At 45.4% G+C, this 19,867-nt stretch overlaps 1 protein-coding gene across 1 annotated transcript in view; it reads left to right on the top strand.

Annotated features, from left to right (window-relative positions):
- Positions 1-649: 649 nt before the first annotated feature.
- Positions 650-19,867, top strand: part of SLC28A3 (solute carrier family 28 member 3) — a 123,960-nt gene continuing 104,742 nt past the window's right edge. Inside the window, exon 1 of the mRNA XM_044273688.1 lies at positions 650-791. Coding sequence (XP_044129623.1) covers positions 732-791 — 60 coding nt within the window. The 5' untranslated portion in view covers positions 650-731. The remainder of the gene's footprint in view (positions 792-19,867) is intronic.

Below are 19,867 nucleotides of genomic sequence, written 5' to 3' on the forward strand. Positions count from 1 at the left end.
TCATTGGGCCTACACTCACACACAATATAAGCATGGATGGTCCTTTCTTCTGAAGGTGGATCTATATGGGGCAACTACAAGACGATTGCCTTCCTTCCCGACAGTCGGCTGCTCGTTCAGTGAAGGAGACTGCACATTTACTTGCAAGCACTAACGTCCCGCTTGTTCGTCGGGTACACCTTTATACAGGCAGATTGTGGGGAATGAGCATTCGCAGGAACGTACGTTCCCGATAATTTGCCCAAATATTGTCCTGTCTAAATCCACTTTGAGATTCACTATATAATTAACAGAAAATACTATAATCTCGCCCAAACTCACCAATACGATCTATCTATCTACACACACACACACATATACTCCTGTACTACATTTCCCAATGGTTTACAGAAACCCTTCAACTAGTTTATTCATGGACGTGAGTTTCTGCATCAGTCACTAATATTGACTAACTTTTGCCATGTGTGATGCGAACACATTGTGCAAGGATGAAACAATTGTCACCTCTGGCTAAATAAACACATGAAGTTGCACCAGTTCCCATCTTTATATGGAAATGAGCAATTTACCGTCTTTAGCAATCTACGTAAGAATGAATAGTAAGTTTCTTAAAGGGTGGAGCAAGGAAGCAAAAGACAGGCTGGGAGTGACTGCTGGCAGGTAAATCTCTGCACTTGTGTATTCAGCAATCACTCGTGTTTGGAACATTTACTAATTCTTGTTGTTGTGACATGGAGCTCAGTGAAAAAATCCAAGATGGACCTATTGGCCACACTAATTCTGCTTTTCAGGTAGGTCCTTCTAGGTATATTTCTGAGATACAGTAGATTTGCACACATAATATATAGAACTAGCATTACTAATGTTTTGTACCATTTGCATGTATACAATGAGACCGTGCTTTCAATAGAGTATACAAGTGCACTAATCAAGTGAGAAATAGGTGCAGTAGCAACACAATAACAAATATAGCGATACAATAGATGTGCGTAAATTGCCAAACACTCCATGTTATGACTTGTTCATTTAGATGCTATCTGCCAAACAGCACTGCTTGCTGGAGACGGAGCAGTCGTAAAAAGATAGGTGTGTATTGTCTTGCTTCATCTTCCAACCTGTGGAAGAGGGGACGAAGTGAGTGAGAAGCAGGAAAAGATCAGCCTTTACATTTTAAGAAAAAAATATTCATTGCAGTAGGGGCAGTGTTCTTGTACTGAGATTAATCCAATCATCCCTTTAAATTTCAAGTTCAACCTTTTGTAAATAACTATAGATACTATAGATACCCTTAAAGGGCTTGTGTCAGCAGATTTGTACCTATGACACTGGCTGACCTGTTACACACTCAGCAGCAGAAGGCATCTATGTTGGTTCCATGTGCATATTCGCCCCCATTGCTGAGAAAAATTATGCTTTAATATATAAAATAAGCCACTAGGAGCAACAGGGGTGTTGCTGTTACTCCTAGAGGCTCAATTCTCTCGCCAATGATTTTCTCACCAACGCTGGCACATATGAACATGGGGCCAACACTGATGAATTCAGCTGCCAAACGCACATTCAAGTTTCATAGGTACAAGTCTGCTGATAGATGCCCTTTTAAAGCTATAGACATCTTTAGAACATTTTTTTTAATTGCATTTGGCTTATATTGGACTAAAGATCATTTTGCACAATTGGTCTTTATTAAAATTGTCAACAGCTTCCACTGCATCTGCAGACTGTCCTTTCTCCTTCTCAGTGAATTCTGTCAGAGAGTAGCTCTGATGGCTTGATCTGTACGCCCTTATCTCTAGCTCCCTGACAGCTCACAAACACTCATTTAAGTCACATTCTTTTCAGCTTAAGTATCCTTAAAATAATACAAATGTCTTGTATCTAAAGTGCATTTATTGTCCACATCCATATGTAGGGGCGGACACAGACAGCAGAGGGCCCCTGTGCAAGGAATGTGCCTGACCCCCCACCTCCCTAACCAAATTCGCAACCTAACCTATTCAGTCCCAACATTACTTATAGCAATACAAAACATACAGGGTAAGGCTACTTTCACACCTGCGGCACTACGCTCCGGCCACCTGATCCGCCAGAAAATGCAAGGAATCGTGAAAATGCATTTTTGCCGGATTGTGGCCGGATCTCTGCCGTACCCCATTATGGGGCCGACGGGCATTCTGTCTGCATCCAGCAGTGTCGGGTGCAGTGAATTCCAGCAGGCTCTGCTGGAACAGCCTGCCAGAATCACTAATGCAGATGTGAAAGTAGCCTAATACAGGTCCACATACCTCTTCCATCCAGTGATGTCTCCTTTGATGTAGATTTTCTCTGTCCTCATCTTCTCCTTTAAGACCAGACCGCCATGATGGCTTCTTTTAGCCATCTCTTCTCTCTGCAGAGTTTGACAGACATCTTAGTTTCCTACTTTTCCATCATCCTCCTACCTTCTGAACACCCCATCCTGCCACCCACAATACGGTGCCCACTGTGCTCCCTATACAAGTTACACACAGATAGTTCCCCTTCAATATTGGAGTGTCCTAAAAAATAACTGCACCCAAGAGACAGTGTCCCTGACACTAATAGTTACACAATGTTTCACAAAAATAATTGTGCTAAGCTGATACCGTGCCAGGGTGCCCCCCACAGTAATACTGCTCCCCAAAGTCCCACCAATAATTATCTACAAAGAAAAAATATGGGGGATTCAGCCCGCACAACCCCTAGCAGTTGCAGATTGCTATGGCGAAATACAGATACAAACGCAAAAACACAAAATGCAATCGCACTCTGCAACCAGCACTCTGCCCTGCCTTTATGCTGGATGTTGAATAAGGCATTGGTGTACATTTTGCACACCAATGCCTTATTCAACATCCAGCATAAAGGCAGGGCAGAGTGCTGGTTGCAGAGTGCGATTTAATTTTGTGTTTTTGCGTTTGTATCTGTATTTCGCCATAGCAATCTGCACCTGCTAGGGGTTGTGCGGGCTGAATCCCCCATATTTTTTCTTTGTAGTATATATTGGAGGCGTGGCGATCTCCAAGCAGTCAAGCACACCTGACCAGTTAGTCTGCCCTGGAGGCTGGTTTTAAAGTCAGTATAAAACTGAGTCTGCTTATATAGCACCTACCAGTAGCCATTAGGCTCCAGGAGAAGTATATAGTGGGCTCAGCATGCATGTTGGTACTTGCATCCCTGGATCCGATGAAAGGTGTAATGGCACCGGACAGGGTTAAAAGCAGAGTGTGCTTGGCGTGCATGCTGTACCTGCGCTCCCTGGACTTTGTGTGGCTGTCATAGCCCATAAATAATTATCTACCAGACAACATGTAGTAGTAATAGTGCCCCTACAGTAATAATTTCCCACTGTGTCTCAGAAGTAATAATGCCCCCATAGTGTTCATACTAGTATTCATGTTCCTCATAGTCCCTCAACTGTAATAAAGCCCACCATAATACCCCCGGTAGTAATAATTCTCTTTATAATGTGTTACAGTAAAAATAAAAATGCCCAGTAGTGTGACAGTATAAAAATACCTCCTATTAGTGCCCCCTGTAGAGCCAATGTCCCCATAGAACCCTCATAATTTATGCCAATGCCCCCTACCGTGTGCTCAAAAAAACCCTCTTAGTGCCCCCAGTTGAGACAAGGTCCCCATAGTGCCCTATAATTTGCGCCAGTATAAAATACTCCTATATTGTGCCCTCCCCTTATCCCCATGGTGCCTGACAATGTGCCAGTATAAAATTCCCCCATAATGTGTGCCAGTATAATTCCCCTATATAATGACCCCAATAGTACTCCTCTCCCCCCTTCTCCAAAGTGCCCCCCATGTGTGCCAGTATATAAGATAGGGTCCCCAGTAGATGCCCCCATAGTGCTCCCCCTTCTCCATAGTGCACCCCATGTGTGCTAGTATATAAGATAGGGCCCTCAAAGTTCTCCTCCCCTCCATAGTGCCCCCCATGTGTGCCAGTATATAAGATAGGGCCCCAGAAGATGCCCCCATAGTGCTCCTTTTCCCCTTCTCCATAGTGCCCCCATGTGTGCCAGTATATAAGATAGGGTCCCCATAGTGCTCCTCCCTCTCCATAGTGCCCCCCATGTGTGCCAGTATATAAGATAGTGCCCCCATATTGCTCCCCCCTCCATAGTGCACCCCATGTGTGCCAGTATACAAGATAGGGCCCCCATAGTGCTCCTCCCCCTCCATAGTGCCCACTATGTCTGCCAGTATATAGGCAGGCACCCTATATGTCAATTGCTCAGGCCCCCCCCCACCCATATGCTCATTCAGGCCCCCCAAATATCACTTTCTCAGGAACCCCAGAGTCAGGCACCCCCATATGCTCATTCAGGCCCTCCATATCGATGTGACAGACCCCCAGGGCCCCCATCAGACCTCAGATCAGACTACAAATAAATAATTAAAACTTTTCTCTCCTACTCCACTGCTCTCTGTGTCCTTATGTGAGTGCCTGCCCTGCTGGTCTCCAACAGCCCGAGCTGCACAGTTACGTGACCTGACTGACTGAGCGACTTTACCTGTGGATTTCTTTAACTATTGCCTTTTTACGTACCCCAAAAGGTTTTTCTCCCAACCAGTGGCCAGCCACCCCAGACCCTTTCTAGTCCATCATTCTGAGTGACATGTTTCAAGTACTGTGCAAAGGTTAATCTGTTAGTAACCCAGCTTTTTATTTGACTATGTCTACCTGTCTGCTGCCTGCCCTGCCTGAACTCTACCTGCACTGACCTCCTTCTGTCTGTCATTGTGGCTGAACTCTGCCAGCCCTAACCTTGGCCTATCTGCTGCTGTGAATTGGAAACTACCATACATCAGCTGTTGCTAATGCAAACTACTCTGAGATGGCATCCTGGAGATAGCAAGCAGTGAAGTTCAAAACCCTAGGTTTCAAGGGTGAAGACTTGAAAATATCTTCGACTCCTCAGTTTAGGCCTAAATCAAACATTTTGCAACCAAGAGGTCCATGTCATCCTATGTAGGTCTCCTGTCAATGATCACCCAAAGTTACATTGAAAAGTGTCTGCTTCAATGACAACCAGTTCTCCCCTAGGCTGCATTTAGGCATCAACCGTGACCTTGCTCTTTACTGACTAGGGGCAAGAATCATGAAACTGCGGTCTACAAAAGTGTTGCTTTTGAAGGAGTTTTTGGTTTGAATAACATAAATCCATTTACATACTTTTTTCCCATGGATCATTTCAATTATTTCAATAAATCTTCTTATACTCACTAGTAAAGTGACAGAATTCTCAGTTACTGCAGTGGTACAAAAGATGTTTTCTATCCTTTATTGAGATTGAGGTGAACTTTTCAGGTTCTATTTAAATGTAATGCATGTGGGGAGTACAATTCCTAGGCCAATATTGACCTAGACCATAAATGCCTTCAAACATTCAATAATGGCACCCAAACTACAATAAAGATAAAAGAGGCCATGAACTGGCCTGGAACTGGGTTTTAGTTTGGTGTCTTTGCTATACTTACAGTTCAATTTTTTTTATCACATACAGTTGTACCAAAACTAAGGGCATGGAACTGTGACTTTATAAGGCAATGGGGCAGAGTTACTAAGCCTGTACATAGCTTAGGCAGGTTGTCTAAACCTGCACCAGATTTATCACTTTGTCTCAGGCTGGATGATAAATTTGGTGCAAGGGTAGACATTTTGTCTAACTTTATACCAACTATTGGTTGGCTTAGTTTGGGACAGAATTGTGGCACAATTTGGGCACTAAATGACACACAAATGTCCCAGTTTTCAAAGCTGCACCCTTTTCCTCTGAAGTTATGCCCTCTTTCTGGGCCAGGTGCAGATTTACTTCTTTAAACAGTTCAAGACTGAACCATTTACCCTTCTTTCTGACAAAGTGCATTTTCTGCTTAATACATGCATCTTTGAAAGCCATACATTTTTTTCTTCGTTCAGTTATTTAAATCATTTTTGCATCTTTTTATGTGATACATGAAGCTTTATGTCTCTTTTATGCTAGTATTTTTTTCTTCCTTTTTTTCTTTTATAACCAGGAGCAACTTTTTTCTTTGTTTTGTTTTGTTTAATAGCACATTGTGTAACTGAAATATTTTTTTTATTATTATTATTATTATGTCCCCTGTCCATAACAATTGTTTTGATATCTGGGATGTATGGGTTATGGTGGCTGGGGCAAGGCTAGAAGTTGTGGTGTGGCGTGTGGCAGTGTTTTTTTTTTTTTTTAACTTTGTGTCTCCATGTGGTAATACAAGACCTTTGGGGCATTAAAATTTAGATTTTATTTTAGTGCTGATTTATTACAGGGAAAATAAAGCTTACAGCCTCAGGGCAGAGCTGATCTGGGTCTGCTAAGACACAGCAGCTCACACAGACTCCCAGCCCCCACAATCACATGACACATGGGACTGAAGCAGAAAGTAGCATTGTCGCTTATTTATGGGGATACCTGCTGTCAGTGACAGTGGGCTCCCTTCTCCTACAGCTGCAGAATAAGCTGTGATATCAGAGATATATGTGGACCGCCCAGACGTATATTGTCAATGGGCGATCAGCAAGGGGTTAAACCTAGATGTGCCAAATTGTGCCAAACTTTGGCGCAATTTACGCCAGAATCTAGGTGCACTTACATTAGTAAAAGTAGACCAATGCATATCTGTTTAGAAGAAAAAGGGATAGATTGCTTCTCTCTGATCTATGGTAGTACATCTGTACAGAAAAAAGTACAGAAACTGTCAAGGTCTGCCAGCTGGTGCAGCATTGCATAGGATAGTTTGCAGTAGAGTTCTTTCAGGGAAATATGGTCAATTTTGAAACTTAAAAAATAGTTTAGAAAAAGTGAACGCTAAACTCATTTTTTAAGTTTTTTTTTATATGGTACAAAAATTAAGTGTTGTGAGAAATGTCAGACCTAGGACATGCTACACTTTAGAAAAACCTTTTTGTGCCCTAGAGATAGCTCTAAGATTAGCTCTGTACTATCCTGTGAGCGCTGCGTCTCCTTCAGTGTCCTCATAGGCACAGTCAGTGGCTAGTCAATATGAGTGGCTATGATACTTCAGCTTATCCCATTCAAGTGATTTCAGCACCCTTCACAGTGCTAATCAGCTTTTCGGGATGGCCAACCCCACACTAATCAGACATTGCTGGCTTATCCTAAATGATATAGACACAGAGAGCCAATGTAACAACTGGAGATGCCAGCGTACAGCAAAGCTAGAAGGTCTGAATCTCATGCATGTGATATGTGTTTTAGAAAGTAATGTAAGAATACATAACATAAATCATTGAACAGCCATCATTTCCAGGAGTAATTACTATTAAGATCTTTACAGAGTCAGTGCAAGTATAGGCAAGTTAATTAAAGTGACCTCCAACCTTAGTTGATGCTGCCAATTATGATAAAATACATACATACAATTCATAAAAACACCCACTAATATAATTTTCAATTTTCTGCCCTTTTCTACTTTCCAGCTCAACTCAATGGAAAATATCAGACAGTCACCCAGCTGTTACTTCACTTTTATTCCTGTCATGTTTAGTAGGGTCAAATGTCGGCCTCTACTGATTAATTACAACGATCTTGCTCTTCTATTTGGTCAAAGAATATGGTAACTAGATGTTATTTAGTTATAGAGTCAAACCCACTAAGTTCAAGGTCAGCGTAAATCTTAATGATATGATTTGATCAGTTGATTATACTGGTCAATATAAGGCTACTTTCACACTGGCGTTTTGGCTTTCCGTTTGTGAGATCCGTTCAGGACTCTCACAAGCGGTCCTAAACGGATCAGTTTCGCCCTAATGCATTCTGAATGGATAAGGATCCGCTCAGAATGCATTAGTTTGCCTCAATTCAGTCACCATCCTCTCTGTCCGCCTGACGAAGCAGAGCCAAACAGATCCGTTCTGGCACACAATGTAAGTCAATGGGGACGGATCCGTTTTCTCTGACACAATCTGAAAACAGATCTGTCCCCCATTGACTTTCAATGGTGTTCAAGATGGATCTGTCATGGCTATAAAAAGTCATAATACAACTGGATCCGTTCATGACGGATGCATGCGGTTGTATTATTGTAACGGAAGTGTTTTTTGCAAATCCATGACAGATCCGCAAAAAACGCTAATGTGAAAGTAGCCTAAAAAGAACGTGGAGCCAAAGATGTTTTGTCTGACTTCAGTGATAAAAAAGACATAGAATTTTGACAAAGCAGACTACGAGTGGTCTGGGCCATTGGCTGTCAAAGCATATGCTCTGGGGGCCTAGTGGGACACCAACAAACACACTCTTTCTTGGCTATGTCATAGCAACATATTCATGGTTTTAATCATTTGGGGATCCATGTGCTGAGACCTCTACTAAAACAAGGAGAACATAGAGTGCTCTCTTCTCTCACTCATGGACTTTCTATTGAGTCTGTCTTCTGCAGCATGAAGAGAAAGATCTCTATGTGAGTGCTTCTGTCTCCTCGTTCTAGTGATCGGTGGGGGTCTCAGCACTCGGAACCTCCAAAGATCAATGCTGCTATGACACTTTAAGGGACACTTTAAATAATGGGCTAGAGTAGTGAATGAAATCTTTGCCTCGGGTGAAGAGAATACGGATGATTATGTACATAAGCCCCTTACTACCACTATAGTTATACACTTGAGTCTGGTTAACACAGTGTCATTGGGTCGCATTCATCTCATCTCATGCCTCTTATTTGGCTCAGGAGTCACAGATTTTTTTTCATGGTCCCTTGGGTGCTGACCTAATGCTCGAATGGAGGGTGTATCCGTTAATCATAAAGACAGAAATAAACTTTTCTTGCTATTAATCATTGGCCCATAAATATTTGACCCCTCCAACCCAAGGAACTATTTCACTGTGGTTAGAAGATTAATTATGTTGCTTATCAATGTATAATTTGTGACCGGCTCAATAGAAAAACCTATAAGATGAGCTCAACAGTTGAAAAGAAAGAATGAAAATTGTATGTAATAGTGTAATATTTGGTTAATCAGTGCCCTGGCATTCCAGATTCTTCTTCTCAGTTCATGAAAAGTTACACCAGAAGTCCTCTGTTAATAAATCACTTAGGCGGTCTTCATCACATATATAACAGTAGACAATGATCTAATCATCAAATCAATGCAGGCATGGATTTATAATGTTATACATGCTGCTAGAGGTACAATAAGCCATGTATATAGCATGTATAGGACTTTGCATCATTAGGAGTGTATCGTATTCAATGAAAGTGGACATTCTCTTTCCTATATTCCTAATGCATTGCTTTTTGCCTTTATAATTAGTAAATCATTCCTCAGTCAATTGTCATGCAAAGGTTTAAGACTAGGGATGAGCGAACTCGAACTGTATAGTTCGGGTTCGTACCGAATTTTGGGGTGTCCGTGACACGGACCCGAACCCGGACATTTTCGTAAAAGTCCGGGTTCGGGTTCGGTGTTCGTCGCTTTCTTGGCGCTTTTGTGACGCTTTCTTGGCGCTTTTTGAAAGGCTGCAAAGCAGCCAATCAACAAGCGTCATACTACTTGCCCCAAGAGGCCGTCACAGCCATGCCTACTATTGGCATGGCTGTGATTGGCCAGAGCACCATGTGACCCAGCCTCTATTTAAGCTGGAGTCACATAGCGCCGCCCGTCACTCTGCTCTGATTAGCGTAGGGAGAGGTTGCGGATGCGACAGTAGGGCGAGATTAGGCAGATTAACTCCTCCAAAGGACTTCACTTGATTAATCGATCGATCTGCAGCTGTGCATCATTGAGCTGCTGAAATTCAAATGCTCACTCACTGTTTTTAGGCTGCCCAGACCGTTTGTCAGTCACTTTTTTCTGGGGTGATCGGCGGCCATTTTGTGTCTTGTGCGGTGCTGCGACCAAGTGCATCCAAGCTGCGACCAAGTGCATTTAACCCTCAATGGTGTGGTTGTTTTTTGGCTAAAGCCTACATCAGGGTGAAGCTGTCACACCAAGTGCATTTAACCAGCAATAGTCTGTTCATTTTTTTGGCCATATACTAAATCAGGGGCAAGCTGCGCCTGTCACCAAGTGCATTTAACCCTCAATGGTGTGGTTGTTTTTTGGCTAAAGCCTACATCAGGGTGAAGCTGTCACACCAAGTGCATTTAACCAGCAATAGTCTGTTCATTTTTTGGCCATATACTACATCAGGGGCAAGCTGCGCCCGTCACCAAGTGCATTTAACCCTCAGTAGTGTGGTGCGTCAAGCTGTGACACCAAGTGCATTTAACCAGCAATAGTCTGTTCATTTTTTGGCCATATACTAAATCAGGGGCAAGCTGCGCCCGTCACCAAGTGCATTTAACCAGCAATAGTGTGGTTATTTTTTGGCCATACCCCAGTCTAATTCTGTCACTAAATCCATACCGGTCACCCAGCGCCTAAATACTAGGCCTCAAATTTATATCCCGCTAAATCTCTCGTTACCGCTGTCCTGTTGTGGCTGGGAAAGTTATTTAGTGTCCGTCAAAGCACATTTTTTGTTCTGGGTTGAAGTACAATTCCCAATTTAGCAATTTCATAATTTAGTGGTTCCTGCTATATCAGAGCTATTTGAAATCTATCCCTAAAAGGGTATATAATATTCAAGGTGCACATTGGGTCATTCAGAATAACTTCACACACACCCGCTACTGTGTATTTCCAAGTCTAATTCTGTCACTAAACCCATACCTGTCACCCAGCGCCTAAATACTAGGCCTCAAATTTATATCCTGCTAAATCTCTCGTTACCGCTGTCCTGTTGTGGCTGGGAAAGTTATTTAGTGTCCGTCAAAGCACATTTTTGTTCTGGGTTGAAATACAATTCCCAATTTAGCAATTTCATAATTTAGTGGTTCCTGCTATATCAGAGCTATTTGAAATCTATCCCTAAAAGGGTATATAATATTCAAGGTGCACATTGGGTCATTCAGAATAACTTCACACACACCCGCTACTGTGTATTTCCAAGTCTAATTCTGTCACTAAACCCATACCTGTCACCCAGCGCCTAAATACTAGGCCTCAAATTTATATCCTGCTAAATCTCTCGTTACCGCTGTCCTGTTGTGGCTGGGAAAGTTATTTAGTGTCCGTCAAAGCACATTTTTTGTTCTGGGTTGAAATACAATTCCCAATTTAGCAATTTCATAATTTAGTGGTTCCTGCTATATCAGAGCTATTTGAAATCTATCCCTAAAAGGGTATATAATATTCAAGGTGCACATTGGGTCATTCAGAATAACTTCACACACACCCGCTACTGTGTATTTCCAAGTCTAATTCTGTCACTAAACCCATACCTGTCACCCAGCGCCTAAATACTAGGCCTCAAATTTATATCCTGCTAAATCTCTCGTTACCGCTGTCCTGTTGTGGCTGGGAAAGTTATTTAGTGTCCGTCAAAGCACATTTTTTGTTCTGGGTTGAAATACAATTCCCAATTTAGCAATTTCATAATTTAGTGGTTTCTGCTATATCAGAGCTATTTGAAATCTATCCCTAAAAGGGTATATAATATTCAAGGTGCACATTGGGTCATTCAGAATAACTTCACACACACCCGCTACTGTGTATTTCTAAGTCTAATTCTGTCACTAAACCCATACCTGTCACCCAGCGCCTAAATACTAGGCCTCAAATTTATATCCTGCTAAATCTCTCGTTAACGCTGTCCTGTTGTGGCTGGGAAAGTTATTTAGTGTCCGTCAAAGCACATTTTTTGTTCTGGGTTGAAATACAATTCCCAATTTAGCAATTTCATAATTTAGTGGTTCCTGCTATATCAGAGCTATTTGAAATCTATCCCTAAAAGGGTATATAATATTCAAGGTGCACATTGGGTCATTCAGAATAACTTCACACACACCCGCTACTGTGTATTTCCAAGTCTAATTCTGTCACTAAACCCATACCTGTCACCCAGCGCCTAAATACTAGGCCTCAAATTTATATCCTGCTAAATCTCTCGTTACCGCTGTCCTGTTGTGGCTGGGAAAGTTATTTAGTGTCCGTCAAAGCACATTTTTTGTTCTGGGTTGAAATACAATTCCCAATTTAGCAATTTCATAATTTAGTGGTTTCTGCTATATCAGAGCTATTTGAAATCTATCCCTAAAAGGGTATATAATATTCAAGGTGCACATTGGGTCATTCAGAATAACTTCACACACACCCGCTACTGTGTATTTCTAAGTCTAATTCTGTCACTAAACCCATACCTGTCACCCAGCGCCTAAATACTAGGCCTCAAATTTATATCCTGCTAAATCTCTCGTTAACGCTGTCCTGTTGTGGCTGGGAAAGTTATTTAGTGTCCGTCAAAGCACATTTTTTGTTCTGGGTTTAAATACAATTCCCAATTTAACAATTTCATAATTTAGTGGTTTCTGCTATATCAGAGCTATTTGAAATCTATTCCTAAAAGGGTATATAATATTCAAGGTGCACATTGGGTCATTCAGAATAACTTCACACACACACGCTTCTGTGCATTTCCAAGTCTAATTCTGTCACTAAATCCATACCGGTCACCCAGCGCCTAAATACTAGGCCTCAAATTTATATCCCGCTGAATTTGAATACAATACATTGGGCCAAATAATATATTTGTTGTTGTGGTGAACCATAACAATGAGAAAAACATCTAGTAAGGGACGCGGACGTGGACATGGTCGTGGTGGTGTTAGTGGACCCTCTGGTGCTGGGAGAGGACGTGGCCGTTCTGCCACATCCACACGTCCTAGTGTACCAACTACCTCAGGTCCCAGTAGCCGCCAGAATTTACAGCGATATATGGTGGGGCCCAATGCCGTTCTAAGGATGGTAAGGCCTGAGCAGGTACAGGCATTAGTCAATTGGGTGGCCGACAGTGGATCCAGCACGTTCACATTATCTCCCACCCAGTCTTCTGCAGAAAGCGCACAGATGGCGCCTGAAAACCAACCCCATCAGTCTGTCACATCACCCCCATGCATACCAGGGAAACTGTCTCAGCCTCAAGTTATGCAGCAGTCTCTTATGCTGTTTGAAGACTCCGCTGGCAGGGTTTCCCAAGGGCATCCACCTAGCCCTTCCCCAGCGGTGAAAGACATAGAATGCACTGACGCACAACCACTTATGTTTCCTGATGATGAGGACATGGGAATACCACCTCAGCATGTCTCTGATGATGACGAAACACAGGTGCCAACTGCTGCGTCTTTCTGCAGTGTGCAGACTGAACAGGAGGTCAGGGATCAAGACTGGGTGGAAGACGATGCAGGGGACGATGAGGTCCTAGACCCCACATGGAATGAAGGTCGTGCCACTGACTTTCACAGTTCGGAGGAAGAGGCAGTGGTGAGACCGAGCCAACAGCGTAGCAAAAGAGGGAGCAGTGGGCAAAAGCAGAACACCCGCCGCCAAGAGACTCCGCCTGCTACTGACCGCCGCCATCTGGGACCGAGCACCCCAAAGGCAGCTTCAAGGAGTTCCCTGGCATGGCACTTCTTCAAACAATGTGCTGACGACAAGACCCGAGTGGTTTGCACGCTGTGCCATCAGAGCCTGAAGCGAGGCATTAACGTTCTGAACCTGAGCACAACCTGCATGACCAGGCACCTGCATGCAAAGCATGAACTGCAGTGGAGTAAACACCTTAAAACCAAGGAAGTCACTCAGGCTCCCCCTGCTACCTCTTCTGCTGCTGCCGCCTCGGCCTATTCTGCTGCTGCCGCCTCGGCCTCTTCCTCCGCCTCTGGAGGAACGTTGGCACCTGCCGCCCAGCAAACAGGGGATGTACCACCAACACCACCACCACCACCTCCGTCACCAAGCGTCTCAACCATGTCACACGCCAGCGTTCAGCTCTCCATCTCACAAACATTTGATAGAAAGCGTAAATTCCCACCTAGCCACCCTCGATCCCTGGCCCTGAATGCCAGCATTTCTAAACTACTGGCCTATGAAATGCTGTCATTTAGGCTGGTGGACACAGACAGCTTCAAACAGCTCATGTCGCTTGCTGTCCCACAGTATGTTGTTCCCAGCCGGCACTACTTCTCCAAGAGAGCCGTGCCTTCCCTGCACAACCAAGTATCCGATAAAATCAAGTGTGCACTGCGCAACGCCATCTGTAGCAAGGTCCACCTAACCACAGATACGTGGACCAGTAAGCACGGCCAGGGACGCTATATCTCCCTAACTGCACACTGGGTAAATGTAGTGGCAGCTGGGCCCCAGGCGGAGAGCTGTTTGGCGCACGTCCTTCCGCCGCCAAGGATCGCAGGGCAACATTCTTTGCCTCCTGTTGCCACCTCCTCCTTCTCGGCTTCCTCCTCCTCTTCTTCCACCTGCTCATCCAGTCAGCCACACACCTTCACCACCAACTTCAGCACAGCCCGGGGTAAACGTCAGCAGGCCATTCTGAAACTCATATGTTTGGGGGACAGGCCCCACACCGCACAGGAGTTGTGGCGGGGTATTGAACAACAGACCGACGAGTGGTTGCTGCCGGTGAGCCTCAAGCCCGGCCTGGTGGTGTGTGATAATGGGCGAAATCTCGTTGCAGCTCTGGGACTAGCCAATTTGACGCACATCCCTTGCTTGGCGCATGTGCTGAATTTGGTGGTGCAGAAGTTCATTCACAACTACCCCGACATGTCAGAGCTGCTGCATAAAGTGCGGGCCGTCTGTTCGCGCTTCCGGCGTTCACATCCTGCTGCTGCTCGCCTGTCTGCGCTACAGCGTAACTTCGGCCTTCCCGCTCACCGCCTCATATGCGACGTGCCCACCAGGTGGAACTCCACCTTGCACATGCTGGACAGACTGTGCGAGCAGCAGCAGGCCATAGTGGAGTTTCAGCTGCAGCACGCACGGGTCAGTCGCACTACAGAACAGCACCACTTCACCACCAATGACTGGGCCTCCATGCGAGACCTGTGTGCCCTGTTGCGCTGTTTCGAGTACTCCACCAACATGGCCAGTGGCGATGACGCCGTTATCAGCGTTACAATACCACTTCTATGTCTCCTTGAGAAAACACTTAGGGCGATGATGCAAGAGGAGGTGGCCCAGGAGGAGGAGGAGGAGGAGGAAGAGGGGTCATTTTTAGCACTTTCAGGCCAGTCTCTTCGAAGTGACTCAGAGGGAGGTTTTTGGCAACAGCAGAGGCCAGGTACAAATGTGGCCAGCCAGGGCCCACTACTGGAGGACGAGGAGGACGAGGATGAGGAGGAGGTGGAGGAGGATGAGGATGAAGCATGGTCACAGCGGGGTGGCACCCAACGCAGCTCGGGTCCATCACTGGTGCGTGGCTGGGGGGAAAGGCAGGACGATGACGATACGCCTCCCACAGAGGACAGCTTGTCCTTACCCCTGGGCAGCCTGGCACACATGAGCGACTACATGCTGCAGTGCCTGCGCAACGACAGCAGAGTTGCCCACATTTTAACCTGTGCGGACTACTGGGTTGCCACCCTGCTGGATCCACGCTACAAAGACAATGTGCCCACCTTACTTCCTGCACTGGAGCGTGATAGGAAGATGCGCGAGTACAAGCGCACGTTGGTAGACGCGCTACTGAGAGCATTCCCAAATGTCACAGGGGAACAAGTGGAAGCCCAAGGCCAAGGCAGAGGAGGAGCAAGAGGTCGCCAAGGCAGCTGTGTCACGGCCAGCTCCTCTGAGGGCAGGGTTAGCATGGCAGAGATGTGGAAAACTTTTGTCAACACGCCACAGCTAACTGCACCACCACCTGATACGCAACGTGTTAGCAGGAGGCAACATTTCACTAACATGGTGGAACAGTACGTGTGCACACCCCTCCACGTACTGACTGATGGTTCGGCCCCATTCAACTTCTGGGTCTCTAAATTGTCCACGTGGCCAGAGCTAGCCTTTTATGCCTTGGAGGTGCTGGCCTGCCCGGCAGCCAGCGTTTTGTCTGAACGTGTATTCAGCACGGCAGGGGGCGTCATTACAGACAAACGCAGCCGCCTGTCTACAGCCAATGTGGACAAGCTGACGTTCATAAAAATGAACCAGGCATGGATCCCACAGGACCTGTCCGTCCCTTGTCCAGATTAGACATTAACTACCTCCCCATAACCATATATTATTGGACTCCAGGGCACTTCCTCATTCAATCCTATTTTTATTTTCATTTTACCATTATATTGCGAGGCTACCCAAAGTTGAATGAACCTCTCCTCTGCCTGTGTGCTAGGCCTAAATATATGCCAATGGACTGTTGCAGTGGTGGCTGACATGAAGCCTGATTCTCTGCTATGACATGCAGACTAATTCTCTGCTGACATGAAGCCAGATTGTCTGTTACGGGACCTCTCTCCTCTGCCTGGGTGCTGGGCCTAAATTTATGACAATGGACTGTTGCAGTGGTGGCTGACGTGAAGCCTGATTCTCTGCTATGACATGCAGACTGATTCTCTGCTGACATGAAGCCAGATTGTCTGTTACGGGACCTCTCTGCTCTGCCTGTGTGCTAGGCCTAAATATATGCCAATGGACTGTTGCAGTGGTGGGTGACGTGAAGCCTCATTCTCTGCTATGACATGCAGACTGATTCTCTGCTGACATGAAGCCAGATCGTCTGTTACGGGACCTCTCTGCTCTGCCTGTGTGCTAGGCCTAAATATATGCCAATGGACTGTTGCAGTGGTGGGTGACGTGAAGCCTCATTCTCTGCTATGACATGCAGACTGATTCTCTGCTGTCATGAAGCCAGATTGTCTGTTACGGGACCTCTCTGCTCTGCCTGTGTGCTAGGCCTAAATATATGCCAATGGACTGTTGCAGTGGTGGGTGACGTGAAGCCTCATTCTCTGCTATGACATGCAGACTGATTCTCTGCTGACATGAAGCCAGATTGTCTGTTACGGGACCTCTCTCCTCTGCCTGTGTGCTAGGCCTAAATATATGCCAATGGACTGTTGCAGTGGTGGCTGACGTGAAGCCTCATTCTCTGCTATGACATGCAGACTAATTCTCTGCTGACATGAAGCCAGATTGTCTGTTACGGGACCTCTCTCCTCTGCCTGGGTGCTGGGCCTAAATTTATGACAATGGACTGTTGCAGTGGTGGCTGACGTGAAGCCTGATTCTCTGCTATGACATGCAGACTGATTCTCTGCTGACATGAAGCCAGATCCTCTGTTACGGGACCTCTCTCCTCTGCCTGGGTGCTGGGCCTAAATTTATGACAATGGACTGTTGCAGTGGTGGCTGACGTGAAGCCTGATTCTCTGCTATGACATGCAGACTGATTCTCTGCTGACATGAAGCCAGATCCTCTGTTACGGGACCTCTCTCCTCTGCCTGGGTGCTGGGCCTAAATTTATGAAAATGGACTCTTACAGTGGTGGGTGACGTGAAGCCTGATTCTCTGCTATGACATGAAGACTGATTCTCTGCTGACATGAAGCCAGATTGTCTGTTACGGGACCTCTCTCCTCTGCCTGGGTGCCGGGGCCTAAATATCTGAGAATGGACTGTTCCAGTGGTGGGTGACGGGAAGCCAGATTCTCTGCTATGGAACCTCTCTCCAATTGATTTTGGTTAATTTTTATTTATTTAATTTTTATTTTAATTAATTTCCCTATCCACATTTGTTTGCAGGGGATTTACCTACATGTTGCTGCCTTTTGCAGCCCTCTAGCCCTTTCCTGGGCTGTTTTACAGCCGTTTTAGTGCCGAAAAGTTCGGGTCCCCATTGACTTCAATGGGGTTCGGGTTCGGGACGAAGTTCGGATCGGGTTCGGATCCCGAACCCGAACATTTCCGGGATGTTCGGCCGAACTTCTCGAACCCGAACATCCAGGTGTTCGCTCAACTCTATTTAAGACAGTTAAATAATGACGGTAAAGCTTAAAGGGAGTCTGTCACCAAAATTGGACGTTACACACTGCTTACATGGCGCTCTAGCACAACTACCCATGATTACAATGGGACCTTTGTTCTTTTGTTGTGACTTTCACCAGCTGAAAAAACAGAGTTAAATCCATATGCAAATCAGGGCTCGCAAGTGCCCAGGGTCGGGGTTTGTGATGTAGGTGCCCAGGCCACTCTGCCTTTATTTCACATTACTCTTCCCCAGCTTTTTGCTTGTCCCGCCTGTAAGTCCGTTGTAAAAACACGGGGAGGACAGCACTCCTTAGTTACAATGCAGCGGGTGCTCGTCTCCAGGGGGGTGGTCTCCATTTTTTGTTTTTTCTCCTTTTTGACATTTTCATGTAAGTCCGTTGTGTCATGCCCAGTATCTGCGGGGATCCTGCACCTGCGCAGTTCACCGCCAGTCCAGGCATGCTCACTGGTCGCTGGTTTTGTGCTGTTAGCCAGCACATGCGCACTACATGTATCGATGCTGCTGCCCACGATGGGCATCACAGTGTGAATGCCCATTGTGTGAATAGAGAAAGTGAGCAACATTAGTTTAGCATGAACGTGCATCACTAGTAAGTTTGATATGGAATTATGTTTATCTGCTGAGGCTTAATAGCAGATTTTTGTACAGATTACAGACATTGATTACCCTTATGCCTTAAATTGGTTTTAAGGTTTGTATCAACACCTCAACATCTCACTCACATCTCACCCAGGTGTACTCTGACTCCTCCAGTGCGTCTGTTCTGTGAAGCTAGGTGTACTTTATCTGGTTTCAGTGCTTTTCCGTGCATACACCAGTCAAGGGTGACTACACGCCTGCCATAGTGATCTGCATCACAAATCTTCAGTGGACCTGTAGTTGGAGCCTGTGCAAAATGTGACCAAGATGTTGAGATTCCAGAGGATGACATGGCCACTGCTGCGAAGCATCAATCATGGGCTGGGGTGCAGGATTTGGGTGCAGCAACTGCGACTTTCAGGATGCAAGAGGCAGCCTTCTTGACTTCAAACTGATCCCGCACATGGTGGGATCAAGATTAGGGCTGAGCGAACCCGAACTGTATAGTTCGGGTTCGTACCGAATTTTGGGGTGTTCGTGACACGGACCCGAACCCGAACATTTTCGTAAAAGTCCGGGTTCGGGTTCGGTGTTCGGCGCTTTCTTGGCGCTTTTTGAAAGGCTGCAAAGCAGCCAATCAACAAGCGTCATACTACTTGCCCCAAGAGGCCATCACAGTCATGCCTACTATTGGCATGGCTGTGATTGGCCAGTGCAGCATGTGACCCAGCCTCTATTTAAGCTGGAGTCACGTAGCGCCGCACGTCACTCTGCTCTGATCAGTGTAGGGATAGGATGCAGCTGCTGCTGTTAGGGCGAGATAAGGCAGGGATTTACTCTTCCAAAACACTTAATGAAGTGATCGATCTACAGCTGTGAATGATTCAACCTATGCTATTTAAATGCTCACTGTTTTTAGGCTGCCCAGAGCGTTTTTCTGTCACTTTTTTCTGGGGTGATCGGCAGCCATTTTGTGTCTTGTGGTGCGCCAGCACAAGCTGCCACCAAGTAAATTTAACCAATAGTGTTTTTTGTTTTTTTTGCTATATCCTATATCAGGGGCTTGGCTGTGCTTACTATATTATTGAGGGGTGAAATACAATTGCCAAAATAGCAGTACCCTAAATCTGGTGTTTCAGCTGTGGCTAGCCAATTGTAATACTGTCTGCTGTCTGGCAAAGGATATATTTTTTTCTGGGTTGAAATACAATTCCCAACTTAGCAATTCCCTAAATCAGTGGTTTCTGCTGTATCAGGCCAAGTTTAAAACTATCCATAAAAGGGTATATTACATTGAAGGTGCTGATAGGGTCATCCTCAATAACTTCACACGCTACCGTGCATCTCCAAGTCTAATTCTGTCCGTAAACGTATACCTGTTATCCAGGGCCTAAA

Source organism: Bufo gargarizans, chromosome 1 (assembly GCF_014858855.1).
Source record: "Bufo gargarizans isolate SCDJY-AF-19 chromosome 1, ASM1485885v1, whole genome shotgun sequence".
Lineage (NCBI taxonomy): Eukaryota > Metazoa > Chordata > Amphibia > Anura > Bufonidae > Bufo > Bufo gargarizans.